The following is a 20,433-nucleotide window of genomic DNA, read 5'->3' on the forward strand; positions in this document are numbered from 1 at the left end:
GGCAAAAAAAAAACACAACCAAGATACTTTATACTATGAAACATTTGTATTAATTGAACATTGGTATTAAACATATTCCTTGATTGCCTTTCTAACTAGACACTCCCCCTCCCTTCAATGCTCAAGAGAGGGTTGGTATAGCTTTAAATATGCCACTTACATCATGTTATGGCAAGGGGCTGGTAGATTCTCTGTGGGTGGTGCTGATTCATAAGGAAAACAAGTAAAGATGGAAAAACTCCTAAATAAAATTCATACAAGGAGCTATCAATTTTACCAATTGCCCCTTTATGGGACGAGTGATACTACACATTCAGAATCAGAAGGTCGCGTAATGCATGACCTATGGCCTGGACATGTGGTACAGAGTATTTGGGTTAGGTTAAATTGAGGTAAAACTGGCTCATTTGATGGACAACAACTCACTTGTTGGCAGAATTGCTCTTCTTATTTCATCAGATATTCCTATTGACCATAACAGAATTTGCCACATTCTTTAGAACACGTATGATAATATGATAACTTGTATTGCTGATATTATGAAACAACTGAATTCCATTAATAAAATATCTTTATATTTTAATTACATAATTACTAATATAGTGCCTTAAACCATATCATTACCATATCAAGTCAGCATTTAGATGGAAATAGGGTTTATGTATTTGTAAAAAGTGAAATTACTATGATGAAATGATTAATATGCTTGAATGGTAATTCCACATGTTCATAAATGAATTTAACATACCTCAAATGTAATTATTTTCCATCTAAGTAAAACCTGTTTTTAATTAGAACACAGTACTGTGCATTCCGATTAGGTATTGTCCCTCTGGAAAAGCTTTTCAAAACATAGGTGTAGGTAAAACATGTAATTTAAATGTGTTTTATTAAGACACGGATTTAACATGCCAATAAATGTAATGTGGACTGAAACATATTTGCTCTTTTTTTTGGTTAGCATAGAGTAAATCTACATTTGGGAGAGAAGGAAATGAAGATAAATACTTTTCCTTTTAAACACCACATCCCTGTAACATACAATATTTTAGAGAAAGGAAAAAGGAAAACCTTTTTTCTCAAGCAATGGGACTGGTTTCTTTCTGGAGTACAGTCATTAGATGTTCACTATTTTTACACTTTAACTGTCCTTATATATAGCTATAAGGACAGTTAAAGTGTAAAATTAGTGAACATTTAAAGACTGTACTCTGGAAAGAAACAATGTTTTTTACAAGTGTACTATGTTTTCAATTATGTAATGGTAGAAATAAAAATGTATAGAAGATTTTATTGTTAAATTGGAGTTGTGTAATTGTTTATATACACCCCAAAAGTCCCATTGCTTTGGGGAAAAGGTTTTCCTTTTTTCTGTTCTTAAATAGGTACAGGTCTACAATTCCTGATGAGTTGTTAAACAGTATTTGACTGAAACCTGTCTGGGCTGTCATCCTAATCCTGGCTCTACTAGTGACCTGGAACATGTTTACTTTAAGTGACAAACCAATTAGTGATGAAAGGACAGGGATGACAACCACAGAGCATTTAACTTAACAAAACAGGTTCACAGTGGCTGATCATACTTCTAGCCTGACAGGTTAGAATATCTTAAAATGAGAAAGCAACTGAGGCGCTAGCTCAAAAAGCCCATTCTGTTTTGCAAGTTCTAGATGTAGGAATACTTAAAGAATTATTTTACACTACCTAATACAGTACACCAGTACCAGAGGTGAAGTAGATGCAAATCGACCACTTTCCTAAAAGAGGAGGACAGAAGAGGATGAGTAGCAGTGAAATGAGCCTTGTGGGGGATCCCTAGGGGTGGATCAGCAAATGACTGATGAATGATAAAGTGTAAAATCTCAAAAATCTATCTAGGATATATTTATATTATGTAGTGAATACCAACCAGAAAAACTGCACTCTAATAAAGAGAACAACAGAAGTAGGCAAGGTTAAAAAAAACAAAACAAAAAAAAAAAAAAAAACACACAGGGACTTTGAATACACAATAAATAGGAATAAACTGATACATTGCCGCAGCTCAGCCTTCATGTTAATGTGTTCCCATCTTACTTTGAAACCTTTCGATTTATGGCTTCTAATGTTTGTCTGTGTTTCTCTTATCCTTTGAAAACCCTAAACAAAAAGTTGATGGACATAAGACCATTTTGCACATGCATCTTTCCTATATATATATATATATATATATATATATATATATATATTACACACATAGACACACACACAATATCTGCTCAAATCAGTGAAACCCCAATGAATGAATAAACTTGCAACAAACAGGTAAATAGAAGTAAAACAGAAGTATTTACTACATACCAAAGGGCTTATTTTCAATCTTTTCTTCTCTATATATTCTTCTTGAAATCTTATGCATAGACAACTAAACCTGCTTTGTGATCTCCAGAATGACAACGGATAGCTGGGATTCTAATAACCCGCAAAGACTCAATTTTAACATCTGCACCTGTGATTTCATCCTCACTTTCCATATCCTGTGCACTGGAGATGATTTAATACATCTCTGTAACCTTGGATGACATGACAAATCTCAAAACATTTCTCCAAATCCATATTAAATACAGAAAGCAAATGATTTAAAGACTATTAAATATCTGTTTGGCTTTATGTAAGGCACAATAGCAGAGCAATAAATGAAACATTACAACAATCCTCAGAGTGAACAGCTTGCAGGCCACAATGGAACATATTTGTGATGTGGCTTGCATGGCAAAACACAAATAAAAAACAAAACAATGACATTATCTAATAAACCGAATCACTGGAGCATGAACATAGACTGCTTTCCCCAGTGCAAGCAATTTGACCATTAAATACACATTTACCACACAGATTTAAATCAATCAGTTTTTTATTAAATTGCATATTTACATACAAGTAAGGTACTGTATTGTTGAGTGTTTTGTTAAAGAATACCAATGAGAGATTATTAAGACAATTAGATATTATATTTTTTGCAGCATTAATGAAGACTTCATTCTTTACCTAGCAGAGAATTTAGGGTCCCGGCTCTATATTATTGTAGGCTATCAAACCAAAAATTCTGAACGGACAGTGAAAACAGAAATTCCCCTTAAATTTATTTTTCTAAAAATTCAACTCCTAGTTTACCCACCTCTGACGAAACATCATAGTTGCCTTTTTACAACTTATGTTTAATAAGCTGCAAGTAACACCCTAGTGCTTTGTTATATAAGTGTCCCCAGTGGGAGAGGCAAAGATCTTCAGATGGGATGAACTTAAAGGTAAACATAAGATTTTCATGTCTTGATAGCGATCACCAAATGTTTTTTACCCTCTGTGAACCTCACTCCTTAACCTCTGATCACTAAGACTTTCCCAGAATGCCAGAAAATTTCTAGTCAGTCCCAAAATTGGGTACATTGAAGATATATTGGGATGGTTATATATTCTGCAATACTTGCATTTGTCCGAATCAGGAGCACTGCTTGGGAGCATCATGTAGGTTTACAGCTTACCAAAAAATGACCACTATTAAGGAACTTGCTAATCATCATTTTATCACAATGAATCTTCAGGCTCAGTGGGCGAATTTGAGACAATAGCCTCATTAGGAAAAAAAAGTGCTGGAGGCAGCATTTTCTCCACTCTTTGCCACTTGTAGGAGATTTCAAGCACTGATTAACTTTTAGTGTATTAAGAAAAATATATATTGCAAAAATATTGGTTAATAAAATTGTTAGCCAACTACATTTCACTGTTTTTTTTTCATGGACAAAAGATCCACTTCTGACTTCTGAACCTGGATCCCACATATCTTTATCAAGTAAGTGCTTAAAGCAAAGGTTCCTGCTTTCCAACAGCCCACTAGAATGTTATCACATCACCCTGACATTGTTAATTATTATGACAGTATCATTATTGTATCTATACAGTTTGATTAGCTTAATTCAATAAAGTGTACTTGTCTACCAAACAAATTTGAGGCAGAAAACTTGTGTGTTGGTTTATTATTTCAGAGAAGACTATTTCCATCAGTGTATAATGAATACCAATGCCTAAAGCCCATGTAAATTGTGATGTGTTTAAGTTAGAAGAATATCCTTAGCAAAACTCCCAGTGGATAGGGTGATATGGTAGATGTGTTGCAGGCTGTCTAATGCTCTGCTCTAAAGGTCCCTGGGTGACTGTTTCTAACTAGACAATGTGATACATAGACAGGAAAAGCAGGACAGAAGATCTGGGTTTAAACCTGGATTCAAACAGAACACAATTAATCAAGAGACAGGCAGGCAAGTAAGCTCTCTGTAAAATAAGGTAAAACAAATGGCTGCCCTTTTTGTATATTGGCGACAAGTACACTTTAAATGTATGGCTTGACCCTGCAGTCACATTCTCACAACTTAGCGTAGTCTTTCAATATCATCTCCAGCTTTTGACTCAGCATGATGTTGCCTTTAACTTTGAGCTTGCCAGCGAAAAATGCCTAAGAATAAAATAAAAAAAGAAACATCAAACACACAAATATTGTTTTGTTATCCTCAAGCCCCCCCCAACCCGCTTTTTCTCTTTCAGTAGGAAAGCCACTTTGAAAAGCACAGCCTGTCCCAAAAGAATTGAAATGAGTAATTCTAAAAACATGGTGCACAGCATCAAAGATGAACAAGCTTCAGTGTAATATAATCAGCAATACACTGAAATCACCATCTCTTCTTCCCACAAGACATAAATGCACACTTAATTTTGCAGTCAGATTCTGGCAAGAAGCAAAGAAAGAAAGCTCTAAATTAAATGCCTTGCAAGAAAATAAAGTGCTTCAGCTGATGGCACAAATTGCAAGCGTGCGTTTGGCGTTTACGCTGAAAGGAGAACAGTCTTTCGTGCGGTAAATATATTGCTTTCTGAATTTTTTTTTGTGATGCTTAACAGAATGCTGAGTGCTGCAATCTACAATAATACTTATGCCTTAAAGGCAACGTTTAGTCTCTCTGCTGACTCAGTTGTATGAAGATAATGTCTTTGCATTTTATATCTTTATGCCCTCATTCTCTTGTATTTTTCTTTTATGTCTTGTACATTTAATTGGTATAGATCTGGGAACAGACTGCAAAGCCACACAGTGGTGACTTCTTCACTTGGTCGAGATTATATGTCCCCTGCATCATCTGACTGAAAAAATAGGAAGGTCATATTTTATTGCTTTATATTTGAATTTACAATCAAATTGTACTTTAATGTTTAAAAGAGACAAACATATCTATTCTTTCACTGGTCACTGGTAATGCCTATTAATTAAACTGTGATTACAGAATAAAACTGCATCCATTTGGTTAGGTCTTGGTGTTCTGCTGGTCACAGAGTCTGACATCATCATGCACAATGAGGAACCAGAAGTCCTACATTGTAAATAAGGATGCTCACAACCCTGAATGTCAAGAGAAGAAAGCCTGGGATTGAGTTCACATTGTACATTCATTAGCCATGCACCCTACTATATTACTACAAAGTATATATAAAAAGAAAGTGCAGAATACATGGGCATCAATATACGGTACATTTTTACTACTGTCTGTGTCCTAAATATACATCACAGAACAAAAAGTGATGGAAATATCATTAAAACAAAAGGCAAGCACACATTCTAACAAGGACACCTATTCTAAAGACAACTGTCTAAGAAGGCATTTTTCCCACATTATGAAGATATTTGCATGAATGTCTGGATTTAAAAAGGGTGAAATCTCCCCAATGGGTCACACACAGCAAAAACTATTTAATTGAATGCTATTACCTGTGTAGTGTGTGAGGAATTTCTGTGTTTTACAGCACACCAATGAATAACTTATCCACTGATTAGAGGATGTAAGACAGGTGCTTATGGGATTTTGTAAGAATAATTATAAATTAATTAATAAATATTTGTCCATCAACTGACTGACAGACAACAACTGTCCCTACTGGGGACTGCTTACATGTTGCTGAGGTGAAAAAAGCTAAAAAAGGACAGTCTTTGCTCTTTCTGCCCCAACAATACAATACCACAACCCTGAAAGCCCTAAGTTGGCACTTCCATAGGCCCTATTCATTCTTTTAAAAATGCATACTCTTGGGAGCCTGAAACTATTGGTCAGTTTATATGCCATGTCTATATGAATGTATAGAACTGTGAAATTTATGCATAGTATAAAGAAAAAAAAAAAAAAAAGGTTTGGTGGATCTAAGCAGGGCTTACAGATTTGACCTAGCAGGCAGCACACAGAGGTGCTTAGGAGACCCAAAGGTAAAACAATATAAAGATAAAGTTGTACTTTAATATGAACATGTACTTTTCAGGGCAACATTTTTATGTCAACCTACAAAGCTGAAAATACTGATCTTCCATTAGCTCCTCCACTTTTCTATTCAGATGCAGGGAGCAAGGAAAAAAGAGACCAGTGTAACTTTCATGTCTCACTCATTTACCTCTAACTCCCTGGCCCACCAATTCTGTCACATGAGAAGAAAGTGAGACACACTGCCCTTCATAATGGGAAGAAGTATTTTATCCAATCGCAGTTGCTGAACTGAGCGGAAAGAGAGTAAGGCTGGGTCTACATGAATGGTTTTAAAAGTGCATATAAACGTTCCTACCACGTTATACGTGTTTTTATGCACTTTTACAAGCATTTTAAAGCTTAACTTTAAAACGCTAAAAAACTTTTATGAACGCCTATGATGTGTTTTACCGCGAATTGCCACGATTTTACATAAGCGTTCATAAAAGGTTTACCCTGAAAGGGGTAAAATCTGTGTAAAAAATTGGACGAAGCTTTAATGTTTAATTATTTTATTAAATGTATGTGTGTTTGTGTAACCTTTTTTTTTTTTTTTTTTTTTTTTTTTTTTTACTACAGATTATCTAAATGACAGGATGATTTCCATGGTTGCAATCATGACATGAGCACAGCCATGGAACTCCTCCTGACAGTAAGGGATTGCAGGGCACTATGGGTTAAATGAGGACAAGGCTCTCGAGTCACCTCTAGTGCTCTGTGATTGGCTGAGGTTTTACATTTCTCAGCCATTCAGCACTAGACTTGAATGTGGAGCCTTGTGCTCATTCATCTCTAGTGCTCTGTGATTGGCTGAGAAATAGGAAACCCTGATGACAGCTCAAGCATCATCAGGATTTCCCTTTCCTCAGCCAATCAGGAAGCAGACCAAACAGTGGAGCTCCGCTATGCTGACAGCTCCGCTCGCCTGATTGCTCCCCCAGCCCTAGAGAAGCTGGGACATGTTCTGTATCTGTAACACATACTACAGCTCCTCTAGGGCTGCTGGAGCAATCAGGGGCGCAGAGCTATCAGCATAGCAGAGCTCCGCTCCCTTTTTAAAGCCTGGTCCGATTTTCTACACATATTTTAACCCTTTTAGGGGGGAGTAAGGGGTTTTATGTACCCCTGTACTCATTCCCCAGGGTGGGGTGGTGGAGATCTGAGAGTCTCCTCATTAAAGGGGGCTTCCAAATTCCAAAGACCTGCTAAAAACATTTTTAAAAGCCGTCATTGTTTTCAATAGAAGCTTTCATAAAAAGCTTAAAAACACTTGTAAAAGCCTCCATTGAGTTCAATAGGAGCTTTTTCAATCAGTACTATGCGTTTTCCCGCGTTTATCCTGCATTTTAATTTTGTAAATGCTGCAAGCAACGTTTAAGATAAAGCTCATAAACGTGCCTGAAGGAAACGTCCTGGTGTAGATTAGCCTATTGGAATGCATGGGGACCTCAAACATGGGCCTCAGGTTAAACGCTGCAGAAACAGTTTGTGTAGACTAAACCTAATGGAAATGTTACTGTTACTATGAGTGAAAGAAAAATGAAAAGCAAATCAGTTACTTTGTTCAGCATAGGGAAATCACGGATTCACTTTAAACAAACAAAAAAAAAATCTTACAAGGAAATTAAACAAAACAAGAAAAAAATCAGATCTGATTAAACAATCTTCTTGTTTTAAACAAAATTAGGGTGATACTTTGCTATGTTCATTGCTTTGAATTTGTGTTCAGTCTAAACTTGCTTAATGGTATCTAGCCAGCTGTATATCCCAAATCCTGTTTATCTTCTTGACAACTCAATTAGAGCACCAAACTTTCAGGAGATTCATGCTTTGGACATGCTTTCAAGGTCAGAACACTCCCTTTTCTAAATTAAGATATTGTTTAATTCATTACCTTTTGGGGATTTATCTTTCCCAAAACTAGATCCATAAAGTCCTGATCAGAAAGGGTAAATGTGGTATCAGCACGGCCACGGACCTTACCACGATAGACTTCTCCACCAGCATTCTTCAGGTCAATAGCTTGTGGGGAAAAAAAAGAAGTTTGAAATTAATATGGGAATAGGACAGCAGACTTATTCATCACTGTATGGTTTATTAAAACAGTTGCTTTACAAGTGCCTTTTGATCGTACCGAGTCCCAAGTCTTATGTTAATTGCATTATTAGCTCATGGAGTACTATTACAATGAGTTATGAATACCTCCCAACTGCTCCTTCATCAGGTCTGTATGATGGAAAGAAAATCTAAAAGGACATGGCTTTTAGGAGACTTGCCATATACAAGCAGGTAAGCTAAGATGGTTTAGGGAGAAAATAAAATGGTGGTCATTGGCTTTGATCATTTTCTTTTTAGCTGAACTCAAAGTTAAAACAAAGAGACTAAATTTTGAGAGCTTTGTGTGTATTTCCGTCAGTCCAGTCCTATGCTTTTTATTGCTTTGCCTCACAGCACAACCCAGCCTTGCAGGGTAAGAGACTTTATTTAGGTTGTTATACTGAATATAGAGCTGCAATAGTTTGTGTCTTTTACATCTGCAGACAAAGGCTGTACTACTTTATAAAGCACTAAGATTACTAATAGTACTTCCGTCCCGCATGAACATACAAGTACCGTTTCCCGCATGAACATACGAGTACCTTTACCTTCAGTAATGTTTAGGGGTAAGTGCAATGGAAAGCCAATAGAAATGTCCTCTATGTGAATTTCATCATACTATGCAAAAGCATTCCCTGCATGTCTGATTTAGGATTACAAAATAACAAAATATTAATACTACAAAATAAATAAAGTTTTTTTCTTTAGTCTGTATAGAGACCAAGAATGTTATATTGATAGTTGTGTTTGTATTCCTCCTGCGGTGTATAAGGATGACATAAAGTGGTCTATTTATAAAGCATTGAATATGACATTCAGTGAAACATTCCCTGGTTCCATACAGCCTTAATTTCCTGATCCATTGAAAACAGAGGTATTGATGTGTGTTTTTAGGCATATAGGTTTGTTTTTCCCCACCTCCCTCCCCAACCCCCAAAGATGAAATGGTCTAGTTTAATAATGCTAAATGACCTTTTCCAGGCAATTTAAAGAATATCCTTCAAAACCAGGTCTTACTGTTTTATTAAAACTTCCAAAGACATAGGGGCTATACCCTTCCCTACGTTATCCAAAATCAAAAAGAAAGGTTTTTACTATTCAGAAACTTACACTAAAACACAGAATTTATGCAGAACGGACATGATATTAGGAATCTGACATAACAAGTTTCCCAAAAATGGGAAATTAAACAAATCACATGCATTGTAGATAAAAAGTATTACTTAAAACACTTACATAAATACTCTTTAATACATAATTATTTCAGAATGGGAGACAGCACAGTGGGTACTGAAGTTATCACCGGCAACACTGCATGGAGTTTGCACATCCCCACCTCCCTTTCTCTATATTTATATCTGTTTTCTCAGATTTACACAATGGAAACCTTTACTGTTATACAGGTTTCTGTCCAAAATTGTGTGCATGCTTAGATGACTACTGAACTGAAATTAGACATTTGGAGGCAGGGAAAATGTGAACAGTCCAAAACCTTGTTTGTATTCTTGCTGAATATGCTGGCACTAAATGCATGAATAAAATATGTGAAATAATTAAGTGGAGGCAAACCTTTTCTTTAAACTGTACAACACTCGTATCAAACTCAAGAAAAACACCGCCTATTTGCAAATCTAATATAAGTTTTTACTGCTAAACAGACCGTTTCTAGCTGCATACGATACAAGCACGTAAGCAAGTATACAGAATATTTGGAATGACTGCTGCTGCTGTATGATTACATTTTCTTTGTTTCTCTATCCCAAAAGCTGCAGCTTGTTATCATCTGTTTTTTTCTGAGCTTCAATTAAAAACTTCCCTCTCCTCATTTGAAAATACTGCAATAGAATGAATTGACAGCAACAGGCATAGAATGTTGAACATTCTTTGCCTGTTAACATTCAATTCGTTGACAAATCACCCTACACAAAGCTAACACTGTCATGGTGATATGATACAAGTTATCGCCATAGCACAAAGTCAATGAAGTTGGGTGATGCTTGAAGGTTGCATTGCTTTGCCAGCCCCAAGTATTTTCCTGTTTGTTAGAATATTGAAATGTGCCACAAACAGCATGAGTTAGGATGATCAGAAACTTGCAACTGACAATATTTTGTCAGCACTTCAGCAGCATATTTCAACTGTGTCATAACCTGCAATGAAGATTTAACTAGAAGTCACAGGCCCATTGAGCGTTACAGAGAAGCTGTGAGAAGCCCTGGATTTCAACATTACTGAGGACTGAACCAGTTTGCATAAAATACAGCCTACGGAGTCAAAGTCATGGTCTTTCATAGGTATAAGTAAACAAAACTTTGGCTCTAAGTGCATTTTCCAAGTTTTCTCAAATAGCAACAGAACCTAAAGGTAGGTAGGTACCAAACTGGTGGGTAAGGCAGGTGGTGTTCAGAATGAATCTAATAGAAGGTCAATGGAAGGTCTGTCAGGGTCAGTATTGACATAAAACTTGATGATAGGTGATGTTCAGTTAGAGTATATTTTAGTGACTTCTTAAATATAGGTAAAATCTGAGAAAATAAATGGGTTTGCAACAACAAAAGCTATAGATACCACCTAGACCGGAAAACACCTTGACCTAAAAATAACTGCTGCAGTTTATAAAGGTAAGATTGACATTCAGCTTTAAGGGGACCTGTATTGGTTGTGGGTACGTTTTATATATGGCTTGAACCTTATTTTTCACGTTACATTAACATGATGAACATGGTGAATATGGTTTCCATTGAAAGTATAGTTAGTATTAAATGTATTGTAGGAACATTTGTTATTTTGGTAAATCTGCAGTGAATGTGTGGTCAATAATATAGGATGATTTAGCACATATTCATCAGCTGCCTGAAATGTTCCATTTTTTCTTCTAAACATAATGAAATAATGCAAATTCCTATCAAGAAACACCTAATGACCTTTAGCTTATACATATATAAACCACTTATTCATTTATATTAGATTTCACTTATACTGAGTTAAAATACAGGCAAATCAGTTTAATTTATTTTTAGTCATTTTCGCCCCTATTTCATATTATCTCAATTTTGCATGCATTTTTCTTTTTAAATTTTAAAATAGTTATGACATAATTTAATTTGAAATTTTTAGTGTAGATAAAGGAATTTTAGATCAACTCAAATCCAATTAAACCGAGAGTGGCATGAATATGTTTTTTTTTTTTTATAACATTACAGTGCAAGGTACTGCATTCTGGACTAAAACCATGGGACCCTTGGGTGACATCCCTATAAATGTACCAAATGGCCATTTATACCAATTTCTTGATTGAGATATATATATATATATTCCAGAAAATTATGCCCCAGTAAATATACAATGAATGTTGTCTCAACATTACATTCACTACATTATTAATATCTCAAAAGTTTCAGACCTTTCATTTATTATTGCATTGTCACTTTCTGTCTGAGCATACATGGTTCAAAACACAGCCACATAGTTAGAATGTCAAACAATTTTGCATATTGATTTCAAAGGCTTTCACACTTCAGAAACGGGTTAACTTTTAAAGAGATTTTCTCAAAAGCTTTGAGGTCTAAAGCTGCTTTTTTTCCCTACCTTTCCGATCCTTAGCTATAATTTTTAACTTACACCCAAGTCTGCAAAAAACACAAACAGCTTAAACCTAAAACATCACTGCCATCATAGCTGTGAAACCTGAAAGCCGTGATTTGAGAGGGCATAGGAAATACATTATGACAAGCAGTTTATAGTAAGCAAATTCCGCTCCAGATCAGATATATGGTCCTAGAATAATAACAGACATATGTGTACTGTATTTAAAAATAGTCTTCTATGGTGATTTCTAAAACAGTTTCCAAACCAAAAAAGTGTCCTTCCTTCTAAGAAAGTGTGATAAGAGGATTCTTATAAGAAATCTTCCCTGCCGTATTAGCAATATACTTTTTTTTTCCATTATTTAGCAAAGAACTGGAAAGCAGATTAAGACTGCTCTTTCTAACTCTTTGGTTACCAGTATAAAGTCAGCGGAAGGACAGGCAAAAAAAAAAGAAAAATAGTTACATCTGTATTAATGAATTTTTTATATTAGATTCATAATAGACGTGAGAGTGAGGTTTACTCTTAAGCTGGACAGCAGAAGTAAAAGGTTACTTGAGTTCTATATGATAATTAGAGACCAAGAGCTTCTTTAGACTGATGTAGAACCGCATGGTTAAAGCGGGGGGACAGAGCCTCCTGGGATGTGTAACATTGGTATCCTGGGAGCCTCTGAGCTCCCATTCAGTCTAGATCACTGGAAGTGTTGCACTTAAAAAAATAAATAACATTTCTACTTTACATAAAAATGTTGAGTTTAATACAGTGATAAAGAAAATGCTAAGCAGGGCTTTGGGGCTGTTGTGAACTGGTTGTCAGCAGTAAATTACAGGGGTAAAACATACGACAATCTGAACAAGCCCTAAGGGTTATTCACCAACCATTCTCTAGAGGTAAGCAAGTAATGCCCTACAATGTTTTAGGTAGTGATTGTTTTATTAAACAATCACTACCCAGTAATTCTATGCACAGCACTTACATGTTGTCAGTGAAAGATGTGTGACCCACTTTGTGCATGAGTTTTCTAGGTCTAGGATCAGCACAGGCACAATGTGTACCCCGCTCAGCACGGATACATTATTAGAGTAGGGCAATGTAACATTTGAGTTACAATTATACTGAAATGGGGCAAGGTCCCATTTCAGTATAATTTGCTGCTTACTGCTGTGCTTACTTAAATAGGAAGTGTAGATTTAAAGTAAGCCTTTTCTTGTGTAAAACAAAGGAAAAGGTAGTATAAATAAAAATCAGCCACCCTTCATAGTAAAAAAAAAGTCAGTATCAAGAAGAAAAGTCTATTTTGTCCCTCCACTTTTCAAGTCCTGAGCTCACAATTGCCTTTTAAATCTGATGGACAGCCTAATTAATAATGAGGTTTGGGAGGCAGAACACTGCCATTTAAATTTCCTTCCTCAAGTAGATAATATTAGAGTACTTCCACTTTAAGGACCTCAAGAGCTTTGAAACAAGACAGAAGGATACATGAGGGTTTTTGAGTAAAGCCAGTATTTCATTCACAGTGCCATTAATAAACACAACCTATAGACTGCAGATCAAAAATAAAATTTCTTATATGAGCAGAGATTTAGTACGAAGTACCAAATAACTGCACAAAAATTCATATTAATCCTGAAAAGGTAGCAGATGAAGTTTGCGAAAACAACCTGATATCCTTTGTACATATCAATATAATTAATACAGGCCTTTAACAGTTTATCTAATTTCCAGTTAATTACCTTTGCTACATACTACTAGGCATTTATACTTTTCTAATTTATGTTAAGCTGTCAAGTCCCCAATAAAGACATGTCAAATATTTACTAGCCAATATGACTCAATAATTGTTATATAATGCTTTGTGATTCCATGATCTGCATACACATCTATGATGGCTTTACATGGAGGTCATGGAGAAACTGTTAGCAGGTATAGTTTTATGAACAAAGGACATATTCCAATGCCAAAAAATCTCCCACCTTTTTTGAGGTACCTGTGGGTCACAAATAGGTAAGATTGACTGAAGACAGGACACTTCAAACCATGAAGAAGTTTGGCAGAAAAGATGGAGCAACGAAGGGAAGTGTGGGGATTGAATTGCTGGGGGAGCATATTCTAGGGGCAAAATCTGCCATAATATATTGCATGTGCATACTTGCACATTATGCCAAGTGCCATGGAGATCTACAGTGGCACAGTTCCACTTAAGGGACTTTAACTAAAAACATCACTATTGTTATTGTCTATTGTTCTAACTGCAAATGCCCAGGCATTTTGTAGAAAAGACTACATAAATCCTGGACTGGGGAAGAATTTTTGGTGTGGCAGACTACATGTACTACATCATCATATCTAAGCACGTTTTTTGCTTAGGTCCCCATAAATAAGGCAAAAAGGTTAATATCAGTGATTTTATACAAGCAGCAGAACACCTCAGATGACTGGAGCTGTAAAGCTAAAGTGATCTGGGCGAGTGTCACAGAATTGTGATGATACAGATTACCAATACTCAAAGTGTAAATTCTTTACTTATCACAACAGAAGGTATAAGTGAAAGTGGTAACCGAAAACAAAAATTAAAATATTTAAAAAAACAACACCAAAAAAAAACCCCATCCTAAACATTAAAAGCATACCACTACAACACTTTACCCTCTATGAAGACTTTAACTTACTCTTAAAGGAATACGTCTAGTGGTTTTACACATTTTTTAAAAATCTTTTATGGTGAGAACTTAAAAACAAAATATATTGGAAAATGTGTTTCCTTTTTATCTAGTCAAATATAAAATATTTCCTATTAAAATGATGTAGTCTGCTACCCAGCAAATGAGCGGTAATGCTTTTTTCACAAATGTGTTGTGCTGTCTAATACATGACAAGGGATGTTTAAAGTTTTATTGTACAACAATTTTTTTTTTTATATTAACCCAAAAATATGTTTAAAGTAAATTTTTAGTAAAAATGAATAGAAGCCCGTTGGAGAAAATTTTCTTTACCATCCCATAGAGAAAATCAGAAGTAGGAATGAAAGTCCTCTTCTGGCCTTCACCTCCTATGCAAACAATAACCAGAAAATATGGTATTTTTGGTCTTTATGGTAACACATTTTTGTCTCAGTGACAGCAGTCACCAGGGCAAATACTGAGGGTTAATAGATAGCAATATAGCTTGATGGTTTGACCCATTTATATCACATCTAACATTATATAATGATGGATGTTGAACACAGGAACATTAAAGATTTCTGGTGATGGACTTGTAGCCTTGTGATTGTCCATTTTCTATAACTTTGGTTTTCAAATCCTCAGACAATTCTTTGCTCTTCTTTCTTTTATCCATGCTCAGTCTGTTACACACAGACCTTCAAATCTTAGATACCTGGAGGAGTTGGCGAAGGAAGAGTGCTCCTAAATTCCAGTAGAAAGATGTAAAAGACTCACTGATTGTTACAGAAAGCGAAAAAACATCAGTTATCTCCTCCAAAGGCTGTTCTGCCAAGTATTTGGTTAGAGGTGCCAATAATTTTGTCCAGGCTATTTTTGACGTTTTGTGTGGAACGTTTCAGATTTTTTTTCTCTTCTTTATTATGTTCTTCTAGTGCCAACAAAAGAAATAAACATGACAATACCAAAGCATTTGTAATTGCAATCATTTTCTGGGAGAAGTGGTGCATTTTCTGACATAAATGCAAAGGTGCCAATATCTGTGGCTGATTATATATATATAAATATAAATATTATATATATAGACTTTATAACAAGTCCTAAAATGAGCCCTCAGCTGGCGGCACCAACATCTATACCATTAGACTCTCTAACAGTAAACTAACCTTAAACCTGATCTTTAAAATTACTAATATATTCTTCAACATATACAGTGTCTCGTATCACAATCCTGAGCGAAATGTCAGGTTTTCAAAGTGCCAGCTTGGAAATCTTACGGAGCATTCATGTACCGCAAACATAATATTATTAAAAAAAAGTTTAGTAGTAAAAATTGTTTACTCATAAATGTTTTGACAAATAAGACCTGGAAAACCCAGGATGCCTGCATCTGCTGCTAGCAATAACATTAGAGGAAAAAAAAAAACACACATGAAAGGAGATATAGTATCAGTTTTAACCCTATACACTACATAAAAATTAAATCTGTCTGCTTGTTCATGGGTTCAGAGGCTCCTACAGCGAGACAGCAGTGTATGGGAAACTTGTTGGCGATACACAAGAACATCAAACATCAGCAACTAAAACTGCACCAACTATTCCATATACTGAGATAATCTAAACTCTTCTGTGAAATTGACATAATTAGCATGCTTTCATATAACAAGATCTTTTTTGATCATTGAAGTTAATTGAAGTCCACAAGACACCTTACAAAAACTTTACATTTCATGGAACAAATACTTTTATGTGGCAGGTGTTTCATTTTTATTTAAAATAAACTAAAGTCTTGATTAACACAAATTGCTATAAGTCAAGGAACAGATAAACACGTTAGAAGACACAGATGGGAAGGTATTTTGGTGCTGTGAAGATTCTAAGACCAGAAATAAACATATTTGTGATAGATAAAACTAGAAATAAAATATATGTTTCAAGTGTATAAAATGGTAAGTAGGTAACCATGTGTTCAACTTCTAAAATAAAATTAGTTATAGAACTTAAAAAATTGAAAGCATGCTGAGAAATGGATATTGGAGTACCTACAGATTGCATACCTTACTATCAAATATTCCAAACAGGGATCCCAAGGTATCACATGAATACCATAAGAATGCCAAAACCCAAGTAATACATTTGTTGAGGACCCAAGAAGGGCTTAGACAGACAAATAATGTGTACATTTTTGTTTTCCCCTTTTGATTTTTGCAACAACATATATATATATATATATATATACATATACACACACACATACACACACACATACACACACACACACATATATACATACATACACACACTTCAGATTTATGGTTTCCAAATTCATTAACGTGTGTAAGGAACACTCCTAAGGAAGTAGACTAGCTCTGCAAAACGTGTTGAGTGCTACATTTCTGTTCTGTATTTGTAAACAAAAGAAACACTTCTAACCATGTATCTTTAATATCAGTAAACTTAGCAATTCCAGATTTTTTTGATCAAAAAGGTTTTCATTAATATGTATATCGGTTTTTAAACATGTATTCAAAAATATTTTAATTGCAATATTTGTGATGCCTTAAAAATACTGCTTCTTGTCAGTCTTCAAGCCCTTCTTGGGTCCTAAACAAATGGATACGTTACTATGTTACATCATGACCTATTTTGGTAAATTTGTGTATTTGCTCCATGTATACACACCAAACATGTTGTAACCATGGTGTAAATGATAATTTCATTTAGAATGAACCAGTTACCTAAAAATCAAATTGAGTTAAAACAATTCAAGCAGGTCACTTGCAGTTAGGCTATTTTGTGGATGGGCCATGGACTGCTTTTGATAGGATTTGCATTTTATCTAATGGCTACTTGGCCCTCTATACTTTCTGGACACTAATACTTCAACAATATACTCTCTTGCCAACAGTACATCCAAAAGCAAAAAGCACACAAATAAGCAGCTATTTACACTGTAGATTTATTACTGAACATTGTATTTTGGCTGAAAATCACTCCTCTTTCAAGACATTAGTGCTGGCATACTTGAACTAACTACTCGGAACACTTTCAGATGACATTTAGGCTTCCTTTTCTAAAAAAAACAAATCTAGAGATGTATGTGACCTTGATAGGGGATAGGGATAGGAAAGGGCCCACAGGCTGTGGGTTTCCAGGCGGTTTCTAACATCATTGGGTCCAGCTGTAGTTAGAAAAGCTAGGCAACAGTGTGGACAGGAGCCAACAAGCTGCAAGGGGTGGCCTTGCCACTAAAGGCGAATTGTGGGAGTTTCTGTAGAGGTGATTGATGCATGAGAGGTGACAGGGAGTGAGAGGTGAGCAGTGGGTAGGTATGCAGTAAGTGCAGATTTGAGAGGTAAACTAATACAGGGGAAACAGAGGACTAAAACAAGGGAAGTAGAGGTGACTTTTTAGAGGCATTGGATTTTTGTTTTTTGGTGGTTTTACCTTGAGTGCCAGAACCCTGGTTAAAGTATATATTTTATGCAGCAGTTTTTTAATGTAGACTCAGATAAAGTGTTACTTTTATAGTTCATTGGCAAATAAGTATTTGTAACACTAAAGTTTTAGTTTTTAAAATGATTGTCAAGGTTTATATGCACCTTGCACTTGCACAGTCATTACAGCAAAGTCTGTAACATAAGTGTGTTGTGTATATAGTGAGTAGACCCAGATTGTATTTCAATATGCTCTATTTAATTCCCTTCCACTGTTAGCACAACATTTATCTCAGATTGTCCAGCAAGCTACATCAATGTATCCCCATGTAGTGCTCAGGGATGCCCTAGCTCTTAATCCTAGTATAGTCCCCGATTTAGTCATTTAGAGTAATAAGTTTTCTTCAGCAAGTTGAGCAATAAATAGTTATTGTAAACAGCTGAAATATGTTTGCCTAATAGGTTAAACTAAAAGCTGCAGAACTGGTCACTGTGATGTTGCTGGCAATTTGGGGGAAGGGGTACATTGCTGCCAGGGATTTTCGGACATCCTAAATTCTATTGGGGCGCTCACTGATTTCCAGTTATAAAACTGACATAGTAAAAGGAATTCCTGCTTTAAGCAGCTTTAATTGATACAGATGTCTCAGAGGGAGATTTTTCTTTCTGTTTTTCCCATGACTGGGACCAAAACAGGGAGGGGGGCTATCAAAAAATCATAAAACTCTTTGTGTTTCTCAAAGTTACATGAGCAGTTCATGTCTAGGACATACACAGACCTACAGATCTTGTACGGTCTGTCTTTAGGCCAGCTATTAGATAGGTATTAGGTACCTCCAAAGCATCCTAAATACATTAGAGCCATCTCCAAATGAACTGCAACATTCAGAAACATTTAGCAACTATTCATCCAAGTATTTTCGTAAAATATCCCTAATCCAGTTTTACATTTCTACAAGTCAAATGGCAGTTTTCCAGCCCTGCTAAACACATTATTTGTGTCTTTCAGCCAAGAACAAATGTGGGCAAAGTCACGCTGCTAACATCACAAAATGCCACCTCTGGGATTCCAGTAAGGTTCATGTTTACTTCCCACAGAATAAATGCCAACATGCTCTCCTACGTGTACATCATGTATTTAACATGACTTTTTCGAAGGAATATGGTGGCTTGCCAGGTTATGATAAGTATAAAAACGGGAATTTTACAGACTCTGATCATTCAAACATTATTCAAAGAGAGAATACAAAAATCAACATCTGACTCATCACTTGCTGTTTGCTAATCATTTTGCCTTGACTCTGCAAGAATGTTGTTGCTGGTAATAAATGTTTGTATCATGTTGCTTAGCATCAACATATGATGAGTTCTGTGTTCTAAGTCATGACTCCCCCACAAAATTAAATATCATGGGCAACAAAATGATAGTAAACTCAGAAAAATCGAAATAATAAGCTCATGGATACACAGAATTCATATTTCTATAGGATGATGATGGGGCAGCCTTTATGCTAACGTTTATATACCTTAGCAGATCATGGTTTCCCAGAATATTCACAACTCATAAACATATAGTACGCGTACAGGTGGTTACTGTTTAGGGCTAGAGGATTCCTAGTTGAAGTCTACATGGAAACTCACACAAAAAATAGCTGACAGCTATACCATCAATGAGACTACAAAAGCTTCATCTTCACATTGGGCCAGACTAAATAAATGTTCGGACTAACAGATACTAAGTGTATGCAATGGAGTTTCAGTATTTAGTACATGAATTGTTCTTCTCTTACCAGGTTTGTACTTGTTTTATTTGCAGATATGGGGTAGGCACACACTAGAGGTCTTCATTTGCATCCTTGCACCTTCAAGAAGGAAGAGACCCCCACAAAAAGTACACCTGCTCTAAAATGTATTTATGACTAAATTGTCCCAGAATGGGAGTGAGCTCCCATTAACTACTGTTAGGGATTATACTTTGACATTGTACATATTGTACACATGTAATATAAATTCATGCATTTATGAAAATTCCTAACATTTATTTAAAACCTCTGTTTTAATGTAAATTGTTAAATCAGTTTGTACTAAGCATTTTTGTGCATTTTAGTGTTCTCTGAACTGCCCATATGCATCTAACTTGATCTGGTTGTCATTTTTCTTTGTGAAATATGAATTTGTAATTTTAAATGGCAAGCTTGTACCGAAAAGATCCTGTATCCACTTGTTTTATGTATTTGTACTTATTTGGTCCTGTGTCTTCAATTTGCACCTATTCATTATTTAATAAACATCAAAGCATAATATGCTGGCACAAACATTCAGTTTTGCCTC

At 35.5% G+C, this 20,433-nt stretch overlaps 1 protein-coding gene across 1 annotated transcript in view; it reads right to left on the bottom strand.

Moving 5' to 3' along the window:
- Positions 1-2,875: 2,875 nt before the first annotated feature.
- The window catches only part of HSD17B4 (hydroxysteroid 17-beta dehydrogenase 4), a gene marked incomplete at its 5' end in the record, with an annotated part of 118,523 nt that continues 100,965 nt past the window's right edge, over positions 2,876-20,433 (bottom strand). The window contains 2 exon segments of the mRNA XM_072416048.1: positions 2,876-4,489; positions 8,212-8,339. Of these exon segments, the coding sequence (XP_072272149.1) occupies positions 4,400-4,489; positions 8,212-8,339 (218 nt within the window).

Source organism: Pyxicephalus adspersus, chromosome 6, assembly GCF_032062135.1.
Source record: "Pyxicephalus adspersus chromosome 6, UCB_Pads_2.0, whole genome shotgun sequence".
NCBI classification, from domain to species: Eukaryota; Metazoa; Chordata; class Amphibia; order Anura; family Pyxicephalidae; genus Pyxicephalus; species Pyxicephalus adspersus.